A 24,758-nucleotide genomic window follows, 5' to 3' on the forward strand; every position below is an offset into this window, starting at 1 on the left:
AGCCAGATCCGTCAGCCAGCCATGAGCAGCCAGATCCGTCAGCCAGCCATGAGCAGCCAGATCCGTCAGCCAGCCATGAGCAGCCAGATCCGTCAGCCAGCCATGAGCAGCCAGATCCGTCAGCCAGCCATGGGCCGTCCCTCAGTCCGGAGCTGCCGTCCCTCAGTCCGGAGCTGCCGTCCCTCAGTCCGGAGCTGCAGTCCCTCAGTCCGGAGCTGCAGTCCCTCAGTCCGGAGCTGCCGTTCTTCAGTCCGGAGCTGCCCCTTATCCTGGTGCTGCCCCTTATCCTGGTGCTGCCCCTTACCCTGGTACTGCCCCTTAGTCCGGAGCTGCCCCTTAGTCCGGAACTGCCCCTTAATGCAGCGGGGTTAATGTGGAGGGGGGTCATTTGGAGGAAGCTAAGGAGGCGGTTAGTGACTGTGGTGGGGTGGGGACCACGACCAGTGCCGGAGCCGCCACCGTGGAAGGAAGCCCACCCAGACCCTCCCCTAGACTGTGTGCTGGTGCGCCCGGAGTTCGCACCTTAAGGGGGGGGGTTATGTCACGCCCTGGCCTTAGTATTCTTTGTTTTCTTTATTATTTTAGTTAGGTCAGGGTGTGACATGGGGAATGTTTGTGTTTTATCGGTTTTGGGTGGTTATATGGTAAAGGGGGTGTTGGGTGTAGTGTATGGGTTGGTGTTGAGTGTATGTGTCTAGCTGTGTCTATGTTGGTGTAGTTGTCTAGGAGAGTCTATGGTTGCCTGAATGGGTTCCCAATTAGAGACAGCTGATTTCTGTTGTCTCTGATTGGGAGCCATATTTAGGGTAGCCATAGGCTTTCGTTTGATGTGGGTAATTGTCTATGTTATACGTTTGTAGCCTGTGTGTGCACTACGTTTTATTAGCTTCACGGTCGTTTATTGTTTTGGTTAAGTTCGTAAGTGTTTTGTTTTCGTTTTGCCTTCTTCTAAAAATAAAAGAAGATGGCTTATTTTCCAAATGCTGCGTTTTGGTCCTCTCATTCACGTCAACACGATCGTGACAGTCAGATAATCCACAGTGAAACATAAATGACTTGGGTTAAGCAACATTTGATGTGTCTGTAGTGCCATTTATTTATTTAGCCTTTAAAAAATTAAAAAAGTAAAAAATTTTTTTTTTGAGGTATACATGTTTGAGTGATACACAGCTTGCCACAAAGGAAGATTGGACAGTATCAAATCAAAATAAAATAAAATTGTATTTGTCACACACATGGTTAGCAGATGTTAATGCGAGTGTTGCGAAATGCTTGTGCTTCTGGTTCCGACAGTGCAGTAATATCTAACAAGTAATCTAACAATTTCCATCAACTACCTAATACACACAAATCTAAAAGGGGTAATTGAGAATATGTACAAAAAATATATGGATGAGCGATGGCCGAGTGGCATAGGCAAGGTGCAGTAGATGGTATAAAATACAGTATATACATATGATATGAGTAATGTAAGATATGTAAACATTAATTATTAAAGTGGCATTATTTAAAGTGGCTAGTGATCCATTTGTTAAAGTGACCAGTGATTGGGTCTCCATGTAGGCAGCAGCAACAACCTCTCTGAGTTAGTGATGGCTGTTTAGCAGTCTGATGGCCTTGAGATAGAAGCTGTTTTTCAATCTCTCGGTCCCAGCTTTGATGCACCTGTACTGACATCACCTTCTGGATGATAGCAGGGTGAACAGGCAGTGGCTCAGGTGGTTGTTGTCCTTGATTATATTTTTGGCCTTCCAGTGACATCGGGTGCTGTTGGGGTCCTGAAGGGCAGGTAGTTTGCCCCCGGTGATGTGTTGGGCAGACCGCACCACCCTCTGGAGAGCCCTGCGGTTGCGGGCAGTGCAGTTACCATACCAGGTGGTGATACAGCCCGGCAGGATGCTCTCAATTGTGCATCTGTAAAGGTTTCTGAGGGTTCTAGGTGCCAGGACAAAATTCTTCAGCCTCCTGAGGTTGAAAAGGCGCTGTTGCGCCTTCTCCACCATACTGTCTGTGTGGGTGGACCATTTCAGTTTGTCAGTGATGTGTACACCGAGTAACTTGAAGCTTTCCAACTTCTCCACTGCGGCCCCGTCGATGTGGATAGGGGGTGCTCCCTCTGCTGTTTCCTTTGTTTTGTTGATGTTGGGTGAGAGATTATTTTCCTGGCACCACACTCCCAGGGCACTGACCTCCTCCCTGTAGGTTGTCTCATCATTGTTGGTAATCATGCCTACTACTGTTGTGTCATCTGCAAACTTGATGATTGAGTTGGAGGCGTGCTTGGCCACACAGTCATGGGTGAACAGGGAATACAGGATGGGGCTGAGCACGCATCCTTGTGGGGCCCCAGTGTTGAGGATCAGCGGTGGAGATGTTGCTTTCTATCTTCACCACCTGGGGGTGGCCCGTCAGAAAGCCCAGGACCCAGTTGCACAGGGTGGGCTTGAAACCCAGGGCCTCAAACTTAATGATGAGCTTGGAGGGTATTATGGGGTTGAATGCTGAGCTATAGTCAATTAACAGCATTCTTACATGGGTATTCCTCTTGTCCAGATGGGATAGGGCAGTGTGCATTGCGATGGCGTTTGCATTGTCTGTGGATCTATTGGGGCAATAAGCAAATTGAAGTGGGTCTAGGGTGTCAGGTAAGGTGGAGGTGATATGATCCTTGACTAGTCTCTTAAAGCACTTCCTGATGCCAGAAGTGAGTCCTGCGGGCCGATAGTCATTTAGTTTAGTTACCTTTGCTTCCTTGGGTACAGGAACAATGGTGAACATCTTGAAGTATGTGGGGACAACAGACTTGGATAGGGAGATATTGAATATGTCCATAAACACTCCAGCCAGCTGGTCAGCGCATGCTCTGAGGACGTAGCTAGGTATGCCGTCTGGGCCGGCAGCCTTGCGAGGTTTAACACGCTTAAATGCCTTACTCACATCAGCCATGGAGAAGGAGAGACCACAAAATAGCGGGCCACATCTGTATTATCCTCAAAGCAGGCGAAGAAGATGTTTACCTGGAAGCAAGACGTCAGGTGTCCGGGGCGTGGCTGGTTTTTCCTTTGTAGTCCGTGATTGCCTTTAGACCCTGCCACATACATCTCATGTCTGAGCCGTTGAATTGTGACTCCACTTTGTCTCTTTACTGACGTTTTGCCTATTTGATTGCCTTACGGAGGGAATAACTACATTATTTGTATTCGGCCATATTCCCAGTCACCTTGCCATGGTTAAATGCAGTGGTTCGCACTTTCAGTTTAGCACGAATGCTGTAATCTATCCACGGGTTCTGGTTAGGGTAGGTTTTAATAGTCACAGAGGGAACAAAATCTCCTATACACTTCCTGATGAACTCAGCCACCATATCAGTGTATTGGTCTATGTTGTTCTCGGACGCTGCCCGGAACATATCCCAGTACGCGTGATCAAAACAATCTTGAAGTGTGTATTACGATTGGTCAGACCAGTCCTTAGCACAGGTACCTCCTGTTTGAGTTTCTGCCTATAGGAAGGGAGGAGCAATATGGAAAAATTGTGATCAGATTTTGCAGAAGGGAGGGCGGGGGAGGGCCTTGTAAGCATCCCGGAAGAGTAGTAGTGGTCGAGTGTTTTAGCAGCACGAGTACTACAGTCAATTGGTTGATAGAACTTCAGTAACATTTTTCTCAAATTTACTTTGTTAACTTTAAAATCCTCAGCTACATTAAATATGGCCTCAGGCTATGTGGTTTATAGTTTGCATAAAGTCCAGTGAAGTTCTTTGAGGGCTGTCGTGGTATCGGCTTGAGGGGGGAAAAAACAGTGGCTTGCGAAAGTATTCACCCCTCTTGGCATTTTTCCTATATTGTTGCCTTACAACCTGGAATTAAAATAGATTTTGGGGGGGGTTGTATCATTTAATTTACACAACATGCCTACCACTTAGAAGATGCAAAATATTTTTTAAATGTGAAACAATAAATAAGACAAAAAAACAGAACTTGAGCGTGCATAATTATTCACCCCCCCAGTCAATACTTTGTAGAGCCACCTTTTGCAGCAATTACAGCTGCACGTCTCTTGGGGTATGTCTCTATAAGCTTGGCACATCTAGCCATTCTTCAAGGAAAAACTGCTCCAGCTCCTTCAAGTTGGATGGGTTCCGCTGGTTTACAGCAATCTTTAAGTCATACTACAGATTCTCAATTGGATTGAGGTCTGGGCTTTGACTAGGCCATTCCAAGACATTTACATGTTTCCCCTTAAACCACTTGAGTGTTGCTTTAGCAGTATGCTTAGGGTCATTGTCCTGCTGGAAGGTGAACCTCCGTCCCAGTCTCAAATCTCTTGAAGACTGAAACAGGTTTCCCTCAAGAATTCCCTGTGTTTAGCACCATCCATCATTCCTTCAATTCTGACCAGTTTCCCAGTCCCTGCCACTGACAAACATCCCCACAGCATGATGTTGCCACCACCATGCTTCACTTTGGGGATGGTGTTCTCGGGGTGATGGAAGGTCTGCAAAGTCTGCACCAAAGATAATGTTTTCCTACTTCCGTATAGCCCGCTCTGTGTAGTGTATGGCTTAAAGTGGCCCTATGGACAGATACTCCAATCTCCGCTGTGGATCTTTGCAGCTCCTTCAGGGTTATTTTTGGTCTCTTTATTGCCTCTCTGATTAATGCCCTCCTTGCCTGGTCTGTGAGTTTTGGTGGGTGGCCCTCTCTTGGCAGGTTTGTTGTGGTGCCATATTCTTAAAAAAAAATTATAATGGATTTAATGGTGCTCCGTGAGATGTTCAAAGTTTCTGATATTGTTTTAGAACCCAACCCTGATCTGTACTTCTCCACAATTTTGTCCCTGACCTGTTTGGAGAGCTCCTTGGTCTTCATGGTGCCGCTTGCTTGGTGGTGTCCCTTGCTTAGTGGTGTTGCAGACTCTGGGGCCTTTCAGAATATGTGTATATATACTGAGATCATGTGGCAGATCATGTGACACTTAGATTGCACACAGGTGGACTTTATTTAACTAATTATGTGACTTCTGAAGGTAATTGGTTGCACCAGATCTTATTTAGGGGCTTCATAGAAAAGGGGGTGAATACATATGCACGCACCACTTTTCAGTTTAAATGTTTTGTAAAATGTATTGAAAACTAGTAATTTTTTATATTTCACTTCACCAATTTGGACTATTTTGTGTATGTCCATTACATAATATCCAAATAAAAATACATTTAAATGACAGGTTGTCATGCAACAAAATATGAAAAATGCCAAGGGGGGTGAATACTTTTGCAAGGCACTGTATACGGCTGTGACTATAACCTTAGAGAATTATTTTGGGAGATAATACGGTCGGCATTTGATTGTGAGGTATTCTAGGTCGGTTGAAAAAAAGACTTCCTGTATGTTGTCACAATTACTGTGTACCATGAGTAGTTAATCATGAAACATACACACCCTCCCTTCTACTTCCCGGAGGGATATTTATTCCTGTCTGCGCGATGAACTGAGAACCCAACTGGCTGTAAGGACTCAGACAGTATATCCTGAGAGAGCCATGTTTCTGTGAAACAGAGCATGTTACAACCCATGATGTCTCTCTGGAAGGAAATCCTCTCCCTGAGCTCGTCAACTTTATTATACAGAGACTGAACATTAGCGAGTAATATACTCAGAAGCGGTGGGTGGTGTGCGCGCCTCCTGAGTCGGACTAAAAGTCCACTCTGAGTACCTCTTTTCCGTCGGCGGTGTTTTGGAACAGCCTCTGGAATCAGTTCAATTGCCCTGGGGGGTACGAGCTAAGGATCTGATTCGGGAAAGTCATATTGCTGGTCATAATGCTGGTAATGCTGGTGTAACGTTCGTCTAATTCCTCCTCCTCAGATGAGGAAGAGCATGGATCGGACCAACACGCAGCGAGGTATGAAGACATGAATGAATTTATTAAACAAGACGAACACTGACACGAAATACACTTGAATAACTACAAAACAACAAAACGACGTAGACAGACCTGAACATGAGAACTTACAATAACACGAAGAACGCACGAACAGACTAACCAAACGAATGAACAAACGAAACAGTCCCGTGTGGTGCAACGGACACAGACACAGGAACAATCACCCACAAACAAACAGTGAGAACAGCCTACCTTAATATGGTTCTCAATCAGAGGAAACGTCAAACACCTGCCTCTAATTGAGAACCATATCAGGCAACACACTTAACCCAACATAGAAACACATAACATAGAATGCCCACCCCAACTCACGCCCTGACCAACTAAACACATACAAAAACAACAGAAAACAGGTCAGGAACGTGACAGAACCCCCCCCTCAAGGTGCGAACTCCGGGCGCACCCCTAAAACTCAAGGGGAGGGTCTGGGTGGGCATCTGTCTGCGGTGGCGGCTCCGGCGCAGGACGAGGACACCACTCCACCATAGTCTTTGTCCCCCTCCTTAGCGTCCCTTGAGTGGCGACTCTCGCCCCCGACCCTGGTCCAGGAACCTTCACCAAGGCCCCTCCTAAATAGCGGAGACAACTCAGGACAGAGAGGTAGCCCAGGACAGAGAGGTAGCTCAGGACAGAGAGGTAGCTCAGGACAGAGAGGTAGCTCAGGACAGAGGGATAGCTCAGGACAGAAGGGCAGCTCAGGACAGAGAGGCAGCTCTGGACTGAATGGTTGCTCAGGACTAGATGCAGCTCCGGACTATATGGCAGCTCATGACTGGAGGGCAGCTCATGACTGGAGGGCAGCTCATGACTGGAGGGCAGCTCATGACTGGAGGGCAGCTCATGACTGGAAGGAAGCTCATGACTGGAAGGCCGCTCATGACTGGCGGGCCGCTCATGACTGGAGGGCCGCTCATGACTGGTTGGCGGCTCTGGCAGCTCATGACTGGCTGGCGGCTCTGGCAGCTCCTGACTGGCTGGCGGCTCTGGCAGCTCCTGACTGGCTGGCGGCTCTGGCAGCTCCTGACTGGTTGGCGGCTCTGGCAGCTCCTGACTGGCTGGCGGCTCTGGCAGATCCTGACTGGCTGGCGGCTCTGGCAGCTCCTGACTGACGGACGGCTCTAGCGGCTCCTGACTGACGAACGGCTCTGACGGCTCGGGACAGACGGGCGGCTCTAACGGCTCGGGGCAGACGGAAGGCTCAGATGGCGCTGGACAGACGGATGGCTCAGATGGCGCTGGGCAGACGGATGGCTCAGATGGCGCTGGGCAGACGGATGACTCAGACGGCGCTGGGCAGACGGATGGCTCAGACGGTGCTGGGCAGACGGATGGCTCAGATGGTGCTGGGCAGGCAGGCAGCTCAGACGGCGCTGGGAAGACGAGCAGTGCAGGCAGCTCAGACGGCGCTGGGCAGATGAGCAGTGCAGGCGGCGTTGAGCAGACGAGCAGTGCAGGCGGCGTTGGGCAGACGGCCGACTCTGACCTGCTGAGGCGCACAGTAGGCCTGGTGCGTGGTGCTGGAACTGGTGTTACCGGACTGAGGGCACGCACCTCAGGGCGAGTGCGGGGAGAAGGAACAGTGCGTACAGGGCTCTGGAGACGCACAGGAAGCCTGGTGCGTGGTGTAGGCACTGGTGATAATGGGCTGGAGACACGCACCTCAAGGCTAGTGTGGGGAGAAGGAAATGGAAGCCTGGTACGTGGCGCCGGCACCAGAGAGCTGGTGCATGGGGCTGCCACCGGAGAGCTGGTGCATGGGGCTGCCACAGGAGAGCTGGTGCGCTGAGCTAGCACAGGACGTGTATAGCTAGGGAGGCGCACAGGAGGCCTGGTGCGTGGTGCTGGCACAGTCTTCACCAGACGTCTAGCACGCACCTCAGGACGAGTAGGGAGAGCTGACTCAGGCGACATCAAATCCCTGACACACTCCCTCGGGCGGATGCCGTGCCTCATGCACCAAACCAGCAAATCCCTAATTTCTCTCTCCTCCAATTTCCCCATTAGATCCTTTACAGTCTCTACTTCTCTCACCTCCAATACCGCCCTCACCGGCTCTGGTTCCAACCTTGGCTCCTTATGGTAAGCAGGAGGAGTTGGCTCAAGTCTCCTACTTGAACCAGCTACACTCCCTTTTAGCCCCCCCCCCCCCCCCCCCCCAAGAAATTTTTGGGTGAGCCTCTCGGGCTTCCAGCCGCTCTACCTTGCTAGCGCCTCATAATGCCACCTCTCCGCTTTCGCTGCCTCCAGCTCCGCTTTGGGGCGGCGACACTCCTCTGGCTCTGCCCAGGGTCCTTCTCCGTCTAGGATTTCCTCCCATGTCCATTCCTCCTTGTACCGCTGCTGCTGTCGCTGCTGCCCGTTACCCCGCTGCTTGATCCTTTGTTGGTGGGTGATTCTGTAACGTTCGTCTAATTCCATGAATGAATTTATTAAACAAGACGAACACTGACACGAAATACACTTGAATAACTACAAAACAACAAAACGACGTAGACAGACCTGAACATGAGAACTTACAATAACATGAAGAACGCACGAACAGACTAACCAAACGAATGAACAAACGAAACAGTCCCGTGTGGTGCAACGGACACAGACACAGGAACAATCACCCACAAACAAACAGTGAGAACAGCCTACCTTAATATGGTTCTCAATCAGAGGAAACGTCAAACACCTGCCTCTAATTGAGAACCATATCAGGCAACACACTTAACCCAACATAGAAACACATAACATAGAATGCCCACCCCAACTCACGCCCTGACCAACTAAACACATACAAAAACAACAGAAAACAGGTCAGGAACGTGACAGCTGGTAAGTTACTGCCTCTCTGACATCCAAAAGTTCTTCCCGGCTGTATGTAATTACACCAAATAATTCCTGGGCTAATAATGTAAGAAATAACACATAAAATAACAAAATACTGCAAAGTTTCCTAAGAACTAAAAGCACGGAAGCCCTATCCGCCGGCAACATTTTCCACTTTTGCGCATAAAAGCATTTCCACTGACATTCCAATTGAGATGGTTTTGGATGAGTTGGACCGCAGAGTGAAGGAAAAGCAGCCAACAAGTGCTCAGCATATGTGTGAACTCCTTCAAGATTGTTGGAAAAGTATTCCGGGTGAAGCTGGTTGAGAGAATGCCAAGAGTGTGCAAAGCTGCATCAAGGCAAAGGGTGGCTACTTTGAAGAATCTCAAATTAAAAATATATTTAGATTTGTTTAAGACTTTTTTGGTTACTACATGATTCCATATGTGTTATTTCATAGTTTTGATGTCTTCACTATTATTCTACAGCGTAGAAAATTAAAAATAAAGAAAAACCCTTGAATGAGTAGGTGTTTTCAAACGTTTTACTGGTACTGTATATTTCACGATTGTACATTGCACTATCAGTTAGTTAGAGGAAGCTTCAAATATCACATTGGGTGCATTCGAGCAGATTACTTTTGTCAAGATGTTGATAAACGTCGGTCATCGCCCTTCAAAGTGTGTTGCATTATGGGTATACAAATGTCTGCAGTTGCTCCTCACCAATTGCAACTTGAAGTTGGAACCAAAGCATTGTGGGAGACTACCTTCTGTTTTTTTGGAAGCAAAAGGCACTACATGCTCACAAATTGTTGATGTCACCATTGGTTATTATCAATGCATGTTGACTTTTCTGGGTAGATGATTATTTAGAGCTTAAATACTGTATCCTTACAATGTAATTACATAGGCCTACATTTGATCCAAATGTATAACATAGATAAATAAAATATTCTACTTGTGACAGCATAGCTAATGTATTAATTTAGATGTTACTGTAATGTTGTGTCCTATGAATGTTTTTTTGGACAGCAGTGGCTTCTTCCGTGGTGTCCTCCCATGAACACTATTCCTATTTAGTGTTTTACGTATCGTAGACTCGTCAACAGAGATGTTAGCATATTCCATATTTCTGTAGGTCTTTAGCTGACATTGTAGGATTCTTCTTAACCTCATTGAGCATTCTGCGCTGTGCTCTTGCAGTCATCTTTGCAGAACGGCCACACCTAGGGAGAGTAGCAACAGTGCTGAACTTTCTCCATTTATAGACTATTTGTCTTACCGTGGATTGATTGACATCAAGGCTTTTAGAGATACTTCTGTAACCCTTTCCAGCTTTTTGCAAGTCAACAATTCTTAATCTTAGGTCTTCTGAGATCTATTTTGTTCGAGGCATGGTTCACGTCAGGCAATGTATCTTGTGAATAGCAAACTCAAATTTTGTGAGTGTTTTTTATAGGGCAGGCCAGCTCTAACCAACATCTGTACACCACAATACAGTTTCTGTACAGCACTTTGAGATATCAGCTGATGTAAGAAGGGCTTTATAAATACATTTCATTTGATCTCCAATCTCGTTTCATTGATTGGACTCCATCCAGGTTAGCTGACTCCTGACTCCAATTAGCTTTTGGAGAAGTCATTAGCCTAGGGGTTCACATACTTTTTTTCCAAACTACACTGTGAATGTTTAAATTATGTATTCAATATAGACAAGAAAAAATTGTTTAAGCACACTGTATGTCTATTGTTGTATCTTAGACGATGATCAGATCAAATTTTATGACCAATTCATGCAGTAATCCAAATCATTCCAAAGGGTTCACATACTTTTTCTTGCCACTGTATAGCTTAATTATTTTCTGTACAGTGAGTGTTTTGTCCTTCATCTGATTAATTAAGTTATGTTCTTCACATGCTTACTGACAAAAGCAACATAAAGGTTGAGAATTAAAGAGATAAACCTACACTACAGGCTGTAATGATGCTGACATGCAATCAATTACCATACAGTAAGAATCTTTGTGGACTCCATTTAATCACATCTGTTACAATTCCATGTTGCACAATAACATAACAATGAGGAAAGTACAAGGGCATGAAGTAATGGAAAACATAGCTTTTCAATATGCTGCAAAAACACCTATATTTCTCATTCTATGTCTCATTCTATTCACTCACTACCTGGTTATGATTTGAGATAACCAAACAAAAATACAAAACAAGTCTTGTGTTAGAAAGAACTTGGGCTGGTATCTAATGTCCTTATCATCAGGATATTCATTCCTTGGACCATGTTGATCATGTTGAGCTTCGTGTATGTGAAGTGGAATTTCGATAGCGTCCACTTAATCGGCAATAACAAAGGCAAATGCCATGTCTGCCTTAGTCGCGTTTCCTTGAAACAGCAGAAGTTGTCTGACTTGCTATCGGTGCATATGTACTCCCCCGAATTTACTTGTGGACTTCCGTCTACAGTCGACTACTTTCGCATTGCCACTCAAACGTGCCCATTAATTTGTCTACTGTATACATGAATTGTGCAAAGTTAGTTCGTTTCAGTCATGTCTTTGGTCACGTTCACGTGGGTCAAATAAAAACACCCTTATGATTGGGTGACAATTGAGCCTCCCACAATGCAGGCGATGGCTGCAGGATGAAATTGTTAAAGAGCAACTGCATAAACTTGCAGTCAAGTGCAGTCAAAACTTCATGACATTTGTTAAGTTCATGCAGTCGCAAGTCGGACAATTGCATTCCCATAACGCAACACCCTTTGGAATTTGAAAAAAATGATCCGCTCTAACGTGTCAAATGGCTGTTTTCTAGAGATTCAAATCTGTAATGTATCATGGATAAATAGATCAATCAGTCAGTCAGCAGTTGCCTACACTGTCGGCTGCAATGTTGAACAAGAAACATTTTAATACCATTTCAATTGAATTTCTTTACAAGTAACACGATTGCTGTGCCAGGTGACAAAGGGAAAATTTACTTTTCCCATAAATGCATGAATAGGCGTGAATATAAATGTGTATTAAATGTCGTACTGTGTAGTAAATACTCATATTGCATTCGATTTCTCCAAACAGATAAATAAAACACAGTAAACTATTTTGAACTAGAGGGATTGCCATCTCTAAACCAGCCCAATCTAATTTTAATCATGTTCTGATATAATGACATGGCTGGTTCTGTGACACAGCAGGCATGCAAATTGTCAGGTTGTGTCTGTCATCCATACAGTCAACAGTCTATTCAGTAGGTCAGTTAAAAAGATTGACAATGACTCCCCAGGCTTCACATTATAGTTTATTTGCTTAAAAAATCAAAATGGTGCAGACCTGGCTCAGTGGATTTCAAAATGCAGTGTGTAGGAAGAGATTCAAAAAAATGTACAATATTGAACCATCACTGTTGTTATATACAGGAATCTCATAATAACATTCTCAAATATCTGAGTAAATAATCAAAAAAATACAAAAATAACAATATTTTCTGTAAGACAACGCTACCTGATAGAGGGTCTGCGTTTACGTCCCAAATGACCTCCTATTCCCTGTAAAGTGCACTACTTTTGAAGAGAGCCCTATGGGCCCTGGTCAACAGCAGTGCACTAAATAGGGAACAAGGTGCCATTTGGGACAAAACCAAGGGTGTGGGAAAAGAGGGATCTCAAAGAATTGTGTCCAAAATAGTGAGGAGCAATCCAGTGACACATAGCAGACAAAAGCCACAGCTCAACCTCAGAAGACATGGCACAATTTTACAACGCCGCAAAACATTATACAACATTACATTTAAAGGCACCACACAATACAAACTCACAAGATTTTGCCACACATTTGTAATGTTGTAACCTACAAACTTTAAGGCAGATGTCATGTGCAAAAGAGTACTGAATATGTGTCAAACATACTACTGTACTACTCAGTGTCCTCTCAATAAAATGTGCTTTTTTTCTCTTTCACTTTCTTTTGACAGTAAAAAAAATATCTGAAATGTGCAAAGATTTAAAGAATGATTGCATTGTCATTATATTGGTTGTTTTTTCACAGGAATATTCCAGGCTTCTAGTGGTAGAGGTGGCTGGTGGGGACAGAGGGAGGGAGTGAAGGAGGGAAGAGGCCCCGTTCTATGGTAGGGGTGGCTGGTGGGGAGGGAGGGAGGGAGGAGGCCCTGTTTTAGAGTATCCAAATGGCACCCTATTCTCTATATAGTGCACTGCTTTTGACCAGGACCCGTAGGGCTCTGGTCAGAAGTAAGTCACTGTATAGGAAGAAATTGTGCCATTTGGGATGTAGACCTAGCTAGATTCAGTTCCTGTAGGTTTTGCGGCCCTCTCCCTCTTTGAGGAAGGTCCATATGAGTGTGTTGACGATGTCAGGCTGGTCCTGCTGTAGCCAGTGGCTGGCCCCGGAGATGATGTTGAGTCGGAAGTGATTCCTGATGTAGACACGGCACGCCTCAGCCATCTCCTGCTCCAGGAAGGCATCTCTCTCACTCCACAACAACAACACCGGGGACATGACATCATTCTGGCTGAGTGGGAGGGAACTGTGGAGAGAATATTAATAACAGACCTGAGATGAGTTGCTTAAAACCAATCATATGATGTGCTATACAGATCTGAGATGGGTTGCTTATATGAAACTGGTTACAGTAAACACTCGCGTTCCATCATGATGTAGACAAGTTTAATATTTTTATGTGCCATCCATGTTACCTGTGGAGAAAGCATGATCAGATCTGAAATGGTTTGGTGTCAATTCCATTTCTACTCAGTCAATTATGGAAGTAAACTGAAAATTCTAATTTTCCACATTAAAAAGCAACACATCTGAGAACCAGAAAACTGGTTTAATGCAGACTTGATGTCCAGTATTCACGTGGTATCCATGTATGTTACCTGTGTTGTAAACTTGTGGAGAGGCTAATTGAATAATAGATTTATAGAACATGTTTCTCACGCTAATTGATAATGTGTCAGTGACATTCATATTATATAATTCCGAGCAGAATAAAATATGCTGTTTTGTTCTGACAGACACTGGCTGGCTGCTTAAGGAAGAAGAGCAGATGGTGAAGTCAGTCATGCATGTACAGTTCACATGTCAAAAACACATGTACTCTCTGATGCTGTGTGTGTGTGTGAGTGTGTGTGAGAGAGAGAACAAGAGAGAGAGAGAGAGAGAGACACAGAGAATGACAGAGTGCCAGAGATTACATTGTATCAACCCGGAATCATCCAGGCTTTCTCTTATTCATTATAGGAGTCAACTTGTCAAAGACAAACAATACAAAAAAACTAACAGAATACATTATTCTAAAGCCCAATTATTTCTCATCATGTAGTCTGATTCCAAGACCTCTGTACTTATTACACAACCACTGAGTTTTCATAAGAGGAACTTATTTTTAATGTACTGTAGTAGTGCACTTTCATCAAAACAGCATTTACAACACAAGAGGGCGCTAATGATTCACATTATCATAAGGCGCTTGAAGTAATACCGTATCTCAAATGAGGGTACACAATGGTGGTCAGCTACGACATGTTCAATGGGCATGTCATACATAAGTAGGGATGCCCACAGGAGACCAAATACAGAGCTCACTAATTAAAGAATTTCATTGGTTCATAATCTTAACCTGAAGACATTCCTGTAGTAGTTGAGGGCCCCGGTGAGGGCCCCTGGCTGGGAGAAGGCGTAGAGATAGGCCTCCATGTCCTCTGCAGTGAGCCATCGACCCTTCCTCCCAATCCCTGTACTACGGCTGGTGAACAGACCCTTCAGTGCCTACAGTACAGAGGGGACAGAAGGACACACTGGGTGAGTGTATGTGTGTTTCCGGATGTGCTCAAGGTGTGATTTGAACTGGATTGCACACACAGACAAGGTCGTTTATGTCACTGTCACAGTAATACAGGTTGTATGAGGCTCTATAAATGCCATGGTGGTTGTGTTGACTACTGTGAGAGGACCTACACTCAACTGGACGTAGGCATAACATCATGGATGACAACCGTCTCTCTCCACTACAGTATATATTGGAACAAAAATGCATATGGGAATGCATTGCTTTTTTGAGACATGATCAATTTGATTGCCTTCTTGTAACATAGTTACTCATTATTCATTGATATTCATGATAGCTAAAAAATAAATAACATGCCTTCCTGTCAATAACAAAAAAGCCAACATATTTTTGCTCCATTTACCATTCAATGATAGATTGCCTGCAACTACTACACTCTATAAATTGTCGCCATACACAGACTCTTTGAGGCACAACAAGAATCCCCTCCCCTTCGACACACACACAAAGGCAACTTCCTGTTGCCTGGAACAGTTCTGTATTTTTCACCTTGAGGTCACTCAAACACATGCGACATGCTTCACCTTGAAATCATTGATGGAGAGCATGAGCTCTGGGAAGCGAGACAGCTGGAAGAAGAAGAAGTAGCTGGACTTGAGCAGCTGACTGGGATGACGCAGGGCATAATCTAGAAACATGGAGGAAAGAGGAGAGAAGACAGAGGGAGAGAGGAGGGCAGGAGAGGGAAGAAAAGGACAGGGGAGAACAGGAGAGAAAAGAGAAGAGGGAGAGAAGGGGAGGAGAGGGAGGTAGGGAGAGGAGAGAAAAGAGGAGAGGAGAGAAAAGAGGACAGGAGAGAAAAGAGGACAGGAGAGAGGAGAGAACAGAGGAAAGAAAAGAGGAGAGGGAGAGAGGAGGGAGGGACATGAGAGGAGAAGAAAGAGGAGCGGGTGTGAGGGAAAAGAGGAAAATAAGACAAAAAAGAGAGGATGAGAAAAAGTTCCAAAATAAACACTTGCATACCACTTAGAATGAAGCAATGTTTTGGGCATGTATTCTAAGTGGCATGCAAGTATGGATGTTTAGCAAGAGACGAATCCAGCGTAGTGCAGTTGCTAGGGAGAGAGAGGCTGTGGATGTCTGCCAGTGACCTCCCCTCTATCCTCTCCTCTAATTTCCGCTCCTCCAGCCCAGTCTAGCCAGCTGCTCCAGCTCCATATTAAAGCACTACTGTATAATTACCTCCTCCATCTTCCCCTCAATGAAGGAGACTGAGGAACTACCAGATGGATGCAGAAAACACTGCATGGGGGTAATAATACATACCTCACAATTAAAGATGGTAATCTCTAATTAGCACAAGGAGGAAGAGGAGGTTTCTCTCACATCCGATTGATTTAATAATTGTATATTTGTGACATACAGTAGGCTGTTTCATCTGTTGTTCATCTAAGGATGGTGATGGTGATGACGTACCAGTTAACACAGAGGGATGGGGGCAGTTCAGGACAATGACGTTCCAGGGACTAGTCGATTGGTGTATTCAGTCCACAGTGTATTCACCAATGTAGTCCCTGTCATTTTATGCTAAACTAATTTACTTTGCAAAACTGAAACTTGAAAGCAGAGGGAAGTTAGGATGTGCCAGTAAAGACAGAGGAGTGGTGGCAGTTTAGGACATACCACTGAAGAGAGATGGGGACAGTTTAGGACATACCACTGAAGACAGATGGATGGGGGCAGTTTAGGACATACCACTGAAGACAGATGGATGGGGGCAGTTTAGGACATACCACTGAAGACAGATGGATGGGGGCAGTTTAGTACATTAGGACATACCACTGAAGACAGATGGATGGGGGCCATTTAGGACATACCACTGAAGACAGATGGATGGGGGCAGTTTAGGACGATGAGTTTGGTGACCATCTCGGGGTAGTGGATGGCGAACAGCCAGGCGATGGTTCCTCCCCAATCATGGCCGACCAGGTGACATCTGTTGTAACCTGAGGAGAGATGGAGTAAAGTATGAGTGTGCGTGTGTGTATTTGTCCAGCACCATTCATTCACCTTCTTGGAGTTGAGTCTCCTTGCCAAGATACAGTACCTCGTGAAGTAGAACAATCTTCTTACAGTGTGCAATGTGAACAATGTGATGCCTGATTATTTAGCTTATTAGTCATCTTCTTAGTCAGCTTATAGGGAACAACTGAGCCAGTCTGGTGTACAAGTGCGACAGAGGATGTTTTGGGCAGGAGTCTGGCATGATGAATATAATATGACCACAGCTCATCTTGTTTGTTTAAAAAAGGTCAATATTTTGCCTGCAAAGAAAATATTTGTCAGTTCTACTGCTATTTGAAATATCAGTCTGACACAAGGTGAGGGATACTGGTGTTACACAGACACAGAGGACCCCAGGTCTGAGTGGATGCTTCCTGTTTCACTGAGTGATAGAGAGCATGCTCCGTGCTGCCTGCTGCCAGCCTGCTGCCAGGCTGGGGGCTCTGTAGTTAGTGTGTATCAGCACGACAACCCATGGTCAGTCACCGTGAGTCAGATAAAGCCTGTCATGTCCTGCTGTGTTGTAGGCCCACAGGGTGTTCACAGGCTGTCCAGTCCACACAGTATTACAACGAGAAACAAGTTTAACTTTGACTCAGCTCAGGACACCAGGCTGTGTCACCCTTTCTCTTTGTTCCCATGGAGTGATGTTTCATAATATGGGTAGTCATGGTCCCTAAAGTGTCTATCCCTGAATCAGAGTGGGCATGTTTTGTTTCATCTTCCATCATATATACATCTGTCTCAGTGTGTATTTCTGCATAAACATGGATGTAAAACACAGAAAAAAGACATGGTTGTACACGCTTACCTAGGTATTCCACAATGTCCTTGACGTCTGCGACCAGGTAATCAAAGCGGTAGCTCTCTGTGGATGACGGCAAGTCGGACTCCCCGTAGCCTCGCATGTCAATGGCCACCACACGGAACTCACTCTTAAACTCACGCAGCTGGTGGCGCCAGGAAAACCTGGGGGCAGGTGGACAGAGAGAGAAAGAGAGAGGGAGGGCGAGAGACGGACCGAGACAGAGAGACACAAGAACCATCTTAGTCTTGGTGAGAGGAGAAAATCACACAAGACAGTACTTCATTATTAAACCCCATCTCCACTACGGCAATCAGTAGAGGACATTCAGCATAGTGCACACTGCTGAAAAACCACAAACTTCTACCTAGGCATATATTCTTCTATAAAAACTGTGTGTTTCTCTTGAATGTACCTACAAAGTTGCTGTATCTTAAACTGCATTATTTCTACTGGCACTCGGCTTCCCTTCTTCCCTTCCAAACGGAGTGAAGGTCACCTTTGTAAACTCAGCAAAAAAATAAACATCCTCTCACTGTCAACTGCATAAAAATTTGTATGAACATGACAAGATTAAACAACTGAGACAAACGGAACAAGTTCCACCGACATGTGACTAGTAGAAATTGAATAATGTGTCCCTGAACAAGGGGGGGATGGGTCAAAATCAAAAGTAACAGTCAGTATCTGGTGTGGCCACCAGCTGCATTAAGTACCGCAGTGCATCTCCTCCTCATGGACTGCACCAGATTTGCCAGTTCTTGCTGTGAGATGTTACCCCACTCTTCCACCAAGGCACCTGCAAGTTCCTGGGCATTTCTGGGGGGAATGGCCCTAGCCCTCACCCTCCAATCCAACAGGTCCCAGACGTGCTCAATGGGATCCGGGCTCTTCGCTGGCCTTGGCAGAAGACTGACATTCCCATCTTGCAGGAAATCACCCACAGAACGAGTAGTATGGCTGGTGCCATTGTCATGCTGGAGGGTCATGTCAGGATGAGCCTGCAGGAAGGGTACCACATGAGAGAGGAGGATGTCTTCCCTGTAACGCACAGCGTTGAGATTACCTGCAATGACAACAAGCTCAGTCCGATGATGCTGTGACACACCGCCGCAGACCAAGACAGACCCTCCACCTCCAAATTGATCCCGCTCCAGAGTACAGGCCTCGGTGTAACGCTCATTCCTCCGACGATAAACGCGAATCTGACAATCACCCCTGGTTAGACAAAACCGCTACTCGTCAGTGAAGAGCACTTTTGCCAGTCCTGTCTGGTCCAGCGACGGTGGGTTTGTGTCCATAGGTGACGTTGTTGCCGGTGATGTCTGGTGAGGACCTGCCTTACAACAGGCCTAAAAGCCCTCAGTCCAGCCTCTCTCAGCCTATTGCGGACAGTCTGAGCACTGATGGAGGGATTGCGCGTTCCTGGTGTAACTCGGGCAGGTGTTGTTGCCATCCTATACCAGTCCCGCAGGTGTGATGTTCAGATGTACCGATCCTGTGCAGGTGTTGTTACATGTGGTCTGCCACTGCAAGGACAATCTACTGTCCATCCTTTCTCCCTGTAGCGCGGTCTTAGGCATCTTGCAGTAAGGACAATGCAATTTATTGCCCTGACCACATCTGCAGTCCTTATGAATCCTTGCAGCATACCTAAGGCACGTTCACACAGATGAGCAGGGACCCTGGGCATCTTTCTTTTGGTGTTTTTCCAGAGTCAGTAGATAGGCCTCTTCAGCATCCTAAGTTTTCAGAACTGTGACCTTAATTGCCTACCATCTGTAAGCTGTTAGTCTCTTAATGACCGGTCCACAGGTGCATGTTCATTAATTGTTTATGGTTCATTGAACAAGCATGGGGAACAGTGTTTAAACCCTTTATAATGAAGATCTGTGAAGTTATATGGATTTTTACAAATTATCTTTGAAAGACATGGTCCTGAAAAAGGGACGTTTCTTTTCTTGCTGAGTTTTTAATATATGAGATGTTCTTTTCCCCAATTCTAATCCGCTCAATCATCATAGTGGAGAGCAAAAGCTCTCTAATTGAAGATCGTGTCTGCTGTGGATCTATCTTCTGTCGACTGGAGGCTGAGGCTCCTCAGAGCTCAAAGCCCCACAGAGGAGGAGCACAAGGTCTGACTGGGGTTCTGTTGAGTCAGAATAAGAGATGGGCCCTGGTCAAAAGTAGTGCACTACAGGGAATACGGTGCCATTTGGGAAACAGGTCTGGAGCAGAGAAACCCAACATCTTAGAATATAGATGAGGTTTAAAGTAACACAGGCACTTCCAGTTCCTTCACAGCCCCCCAATCACCCACACACCAAGCCTCTCTCTATTCTGAGTGACAAGGGAAACTTGGGTTTAGCACTTTTTAAACACTGAATTAAGTGGGAGAAGAATCTGTCTGTCCAGCTAGCACGGCAGAGAGAGACGCTACGTCCCAAATGGCACACTAATCCTATAAATGCACTGCTTTTGACCAGGATCCATATGGCTCTGGTCAAAAGTAGTGCACTATATACAGAATTGGGTGCCATTTGGGACACATTCAGAGTTCATCATGGATTCCTGTGCAGTAGATGGGCAGTGAGGCGGAATAGACCCAAAAAGACCCGTTAATTAAGGCCGGTCCTGTCCTTTCTGCTGCTCTGTGAGTTCCCTGAGATATGGACTAGCTTACAGCACTTGACAACCTCTTAATTTAGCCCCATCCAGAGGTCGACCTCACTACTAGACTCCATATAATTTTTTTATGAAACATGGTGGAAAGAGGAACAAGGAACTTTAGAGCCTTAGCTATCCTAATAAGCAATAAAGTCTAATCGGAATGTTGTAATTGAAGAATCACATAGTATGAAGACCCCAACTGAGATATGGTCTTTTGATGCAGAAGTAATGTAGAGCAGAGCGTTGGTTACATGACAGTACTGTTGTGTGGGATCGATACAGTAGTTATGGGATTGGTGTTTTTTCTTGTTGTTGGTATTATTATTACCCCTTTTTCGTGATATCCAATTGGTAGTTACAGTCTTGTCCCATCGCTGCAACTCCAGTAAGGACTCAGGAGAGGCGAAGGTCGAGAGCCGTGCGTCCTACGAAACACGACCCCACCAAGTCACACTGATTCTTGACACAGTACACGAAACACAGTACAGCTGGCGACCGAAGTCAGCATGCATGCGCCTGGCTGCCACTAGGATGCGCTAGAGCCCAATGGGACAAGGACATCCCAGCCGGCCAAACCCTCCCCTAACCTGGACGACGCTGTGCCAATTGTGCACCCGCTGGGACATGGGTCTCCCAGTCGCAGTCATCTGCGACACAGCCCGGGATCGAACCCGGATCTGTAGTGACGCCTCTAGCACTGCGATGCAGTGCCTTAAACTGCTGCGCCACTCGGGAGGCCCCGGGGTCAGTGTTTCATGGGGGTCCTGGTTAGTTAGTTTGCAAAGGAGCACCTTTCCAAAATGCTTTCTCAGCATAAAAACACAAGAACAAACAAAAAATGACCTGGCCAGGCAATACCAATACATTAGTTGAGTCTCTATGGGCCTGTTTCCTGGACACAGATTAAGCCTAGTCCTTGACTAAAAAGCAAGATAAATTGAGAATTTCAATTGAAGTGCCTTTCAGTCCAGAACTAGGCTTAATCTGTGTCCGGGTTGAAACACCAGCCCTTTGTGTGTGTATAATGTGCAGATGCACTGTGTAGTCTAGATGTCTTACCAGAACTCTGGGAAGCCATGCAAAAACAGCATGAGCGGTTTCCCTCTCTCTCCAGCAGCAACATAGTGAAACCTCAGACCAGACTCCTGAGAATAAAGACGGAGACGGAAGACAGATCAGTCAGTCACCAGGGACACACTGTTATATGTCAACACTTCCCTGATCACTATCACGTGGGCTCTTACTGTCTGCTGGTCTCTGGCTGTGTCCCAAATGACACTCTATTCCCTATATAGTGCACTAATATGGGCTCTGGTCGAAAGTAGTGCACTACATAGGGAATAGGATGCCATTTGGGACGTAGTGCTCTCTGTGACATGCAACTCTCATCCTCCAACATTGCTGTGTGCTTTATGGCGCTGTAAAGCAGGGATAGAACAGGGCCATCCCATAAACTCAGCCCTGGCCTGCCTTCTGTCTGGTCATTCCAGTATGATGCATTCTTTATATTATGAAATCAATCTGTCACTAACATTTGTAGCCAATTCTATTCAAATTATTGTGAATTCATGTTGCAATGGGATGTAGAATAGGTTGTTCTTATGGTCTACCTGTTGAGTAAAGTGTGGATAATATGCATGGACTACCTACTTTATCTAATTTCTGATTTAATAACATTGTCTAGTTCAAGCGTTTTCTGGCCAAATGTAGCTACTTACTGGCACAAAGTTAAATCGCACAGGTTACTTAGGATGTCAAATAATATAGGGGATTATTCTTACAACTGAACTGCCACATTGTTATTGCGAGCATGCGTTCATGCTAAGTGAATCCTATAAGGAATAATGTGTTGCTAAATAAACATTTAAACGAAAAATACAAATGAAATGTTAATCTACAGTTTATAGTACCTTTAATCTTGGTACTCGAATGAAATCGTGACATTGGTCACGAATTGCTATTGCTGCTGCTATAGGGGACTGTCCGTTCAGCACTACCTACCTCTGAGGGGTGAGCGCATATACAGAGACAGTAGCTTGGAATAATAACAGAAGCCTACACTGCAAATATATCTGCATATGGCGTTTCGCTGAAATTCCCCAAAAATAAAACAGATGCCCCACGATTTGCACGTACCCTGCAGGCCTTTTCGAATTAATTTCAATTCTACAAGCAAACTAGGCACATACGGAATGACCTAAACAGACCTCTCACGCACACAAAAGGCTATTTCCCAATCTCAAATAGGCTCACTCTCACGTGCAATGTAAAGTGTACCATACCTTTATTCTAACGTAACAGTGGGTTCCCAAGGACGTGTCATTCAAGCAAGCAGGGGGAGTTTCGCGAATTCCCCACTGAAAGGTGGCTGACGGCCTTAAAATGATGCTCCACCAAAGTTTCAGCAGCGCTACGGCAGTGCAGAGGGCACAATAACCGTATATCAACGACCAATACCCTAAAACTCGGATCTTCAGCGTGAGTCTGATTGTAAATAGAAGCAAGTTGTTGAGCACTCTCGCCATCTTTACATTACTCAGGTAAAACAACGCAGATCACGTCACCTACCTATTGATATATTATTTTGTTAATTATCTTGAAATATCACTCATCGTTATCCGGTAGCTCCGCTAACAGCGCATCTGCTTGTCCTGTCGGTCTGCCGCTGTACTAGGGAGGATCCCTGAATTAAATGTTCAAGAGGGGAGCAGTACGTCAGAACTCACGCGTGCGTGTGATGACAGCAGATAGGATGTTTAGTTTGAGGTGGGTGTTTAACGCTTCTATTCTTTTAATCTAAAAGCCTAGAAATTAATCAAAGAAAAATATGAGACGCCACGTCACCTCCAAAACAGATTCGTTTCTGAAACCCTTTCCACGTGTTTAGACTGTAAAATAAGAGTGGTGAATGAGCAAGTGCCTGACCCAGACTGATCTAGAGCCATGATTGAGAGACCTCGAGCTCTCTGGGATTAAAGGTGAATGACAGTTAATGCCTCAAGGGAAGAAAATGGTGATCTGACTCCTAGGGCTGTAATCCACTGCTCAATCAAAGGGTGATGGATGGTGATATGAGAAGTATGAATGTAAAAAAGTTAATGTTCAGGACTGACTCTCAGTGAGTGTATAGCTATTATTGCAGTATACTGGCATGCAGTTGGAAAATTGCTAAGAATAATACTAAATTGAGGCATTGTGCATCCAGCTTGTCTTGTCAAATCTCAGTCACTGAACAAATGCAAGTGTGTAGATCTGAATGTGCACTCTGTTTTCAAGTATTGTGCCATCTTTTTATTGTAATGAAGACTTTCTGGATATCCTCCTTGGACTGGCTGATCATTAGTGCTTGACTTGGGCAGGAGCTCACCGGAACAGCAGCTAATGGGGATCTCTAATATATACAAATACAAGTACCGGCACCTAAAATGTTATATTGCTTGAGTTCCTACACATCTTATAAAATATTAGCTTAAAATTATTGTGAAGTTCCTGCACTTAAATATAAACAGTACCGACACCCAAAATTAGTACCGGAACCTATTTCAGTCCAAGTCAAGCACTTCTATAAATCATCGTCATCATCCATTAATCAAATCAAACTGTCACATGTACTGACATGTGTAGACCTTACCGTGAATTGCTTACTTACAAGCCCTTAACCAACAGTGCAGTTCAAGAAAGAGTTAGGAAAATATTTACCAAATAAACTAAAGTAAAAATTATTTAAAAAGTAACACTAGAATAACAATAACTAGGCTATATACAGGGGGTACCGGTTAGTCGAGGTAATTTGTACATGTAGGTAGGGGTGGTGTGAATATGCAGATTATAAACATCGAGTAGCAGCAGAGTAAAAAAACAAATGCAGGGGTGGGGTGTGTCAATGTAAATAATCCGGTGGCCATTTGATTAATTGTTCAGCAGTCTTATGGCTTGGGGGTAGAAGCTAGACCGTACCGCTTACTGTGCGGTAGCAGAGAAAAGTCAATGACTTGGGTGACTGGAGTCTTTGACAATTTTTTGGGCTTTCCTCTGACACCACCTAGTATATAGGTCCTGGACGGCAGGAAGCTTGGCCCCAGTGATGTACTGGGCCCTATGCACTTCCCTCTGTAGGGCCTTACGGTCAGATGCCGAGCAGCTACTATACCAGGTGGTGGTGCAGCTGTAGAACATTTTGAGGATCTGGGGACCCATGACAAATATTTTCAGTCTCCTGAGGGGGTAAAGGTGTTGTCGTACCCTCTTCATGACTGTCTTGGTGTGTTTGGACCATGACAGTTCGTTGGTGATGTGGACACCAAGGAACTTAACTCTCGACCTGCTCCACTACAGCCCTGTCGTGTTGTCAGCAAACTTGATGCTGTTGGAGTCGTGTTTGGCCACGCAGTCATGGGTGAACAGGGAGTACAGGAGGGGACTAAGCACACACGCCTGAGGCGCACCCAGCGTTGAGGATCAGCGTAGCAGACATGTTGTTGCCTACCCTTACCACCTGGGGGTGACCCATCAGGAAGTTCAGTTGCAGAGGGAGGTGTTTAGTCCAAGGGTCCTTAGCTTATTGATGAGCTTTGTGGGCACTATGGTGTTGAACGCTGAGCTGTAGTCAATGAACAGCATTCACACATAGGTGT

General features: G+C 45.3%; 1 protein-coding gene across 1 annotated transcript; it reads right to left on the reverse strand.

Moving 5' to 3' along the window:
• Positions 1 to 12,064: 12,064 nt before the first annotated feature.
• Positions 12,065 to 22,930, reverse strand: LOC129869586 (epoxide hydrolase 4-like). Its single transcript, XM_055944108.1, has 7 exons — positions 22,407 to 22,930; positions 21,184 to 21,269; positions 17,461 to 17,618; positions 16,463 to 16,591; positions 15,170 to 15,273; positions 14,418 to 14,566; positions 12,065 to 13,322 (listed from the first exon to the last, which is right to left on the reverse strand). The coding sequence occupies exons 1-7, from the start codon at positions 22,647 to 22,649 to the stop codon at positions 13,082 to 13,084; spliced, it is 1,110 nt and encodes a 369-aa protein (XP_055800083.1). The 5' UTR covers positions 22,650 to 22,930; the 3' UTR covers positions 12,065 to 13,081.
• Between the last annotated feature and the right edge of the window lie 1,828 nt (positions 22,931 to 24,758).

The sequence above is a fragment of the Salvelinus fontinalis genome, chromosome 14 (assembly GCF_029448725.1).
Source record: "Salvelinus fontinalis isolate EN_2023a chromosome 14, ASM2944872v1, whole genome shotgun sequence".
In the NCBI taxonomy this organism is placed as follows: Eukaryota; Metazoa; Chordata; class Actinopteri; order Salmoniformes; family Salmonidae; genus Salvelinus; species Salvelinus fontinalis.

Excerpts from the sequence above, each read along its gene's own strand:
- LOC129869586 (XM_055944108.1), bottom strand. The coding sequence starts at position 22,649 with ATGGCGAGAGTGCTCAACAACTTGCTTCTATTTACAATCAGACTCACG. Across the intron at positions 17,619-21,183 it reads CATGGCTTCCCAGAGTTCTG|GTTTTCCTGGCGCCACCAGC; the intron begins GTAAGACATCTA and ends ACCTGCCCCCAG. Across the intron at positions 14,567-15,169 it reads TCTCCATCAATGATTTCAAG|GCACTGAAGGGTCTGTTCAC; the intron begins GTGAAGCATGTC and ends TCTGTACTGTAG.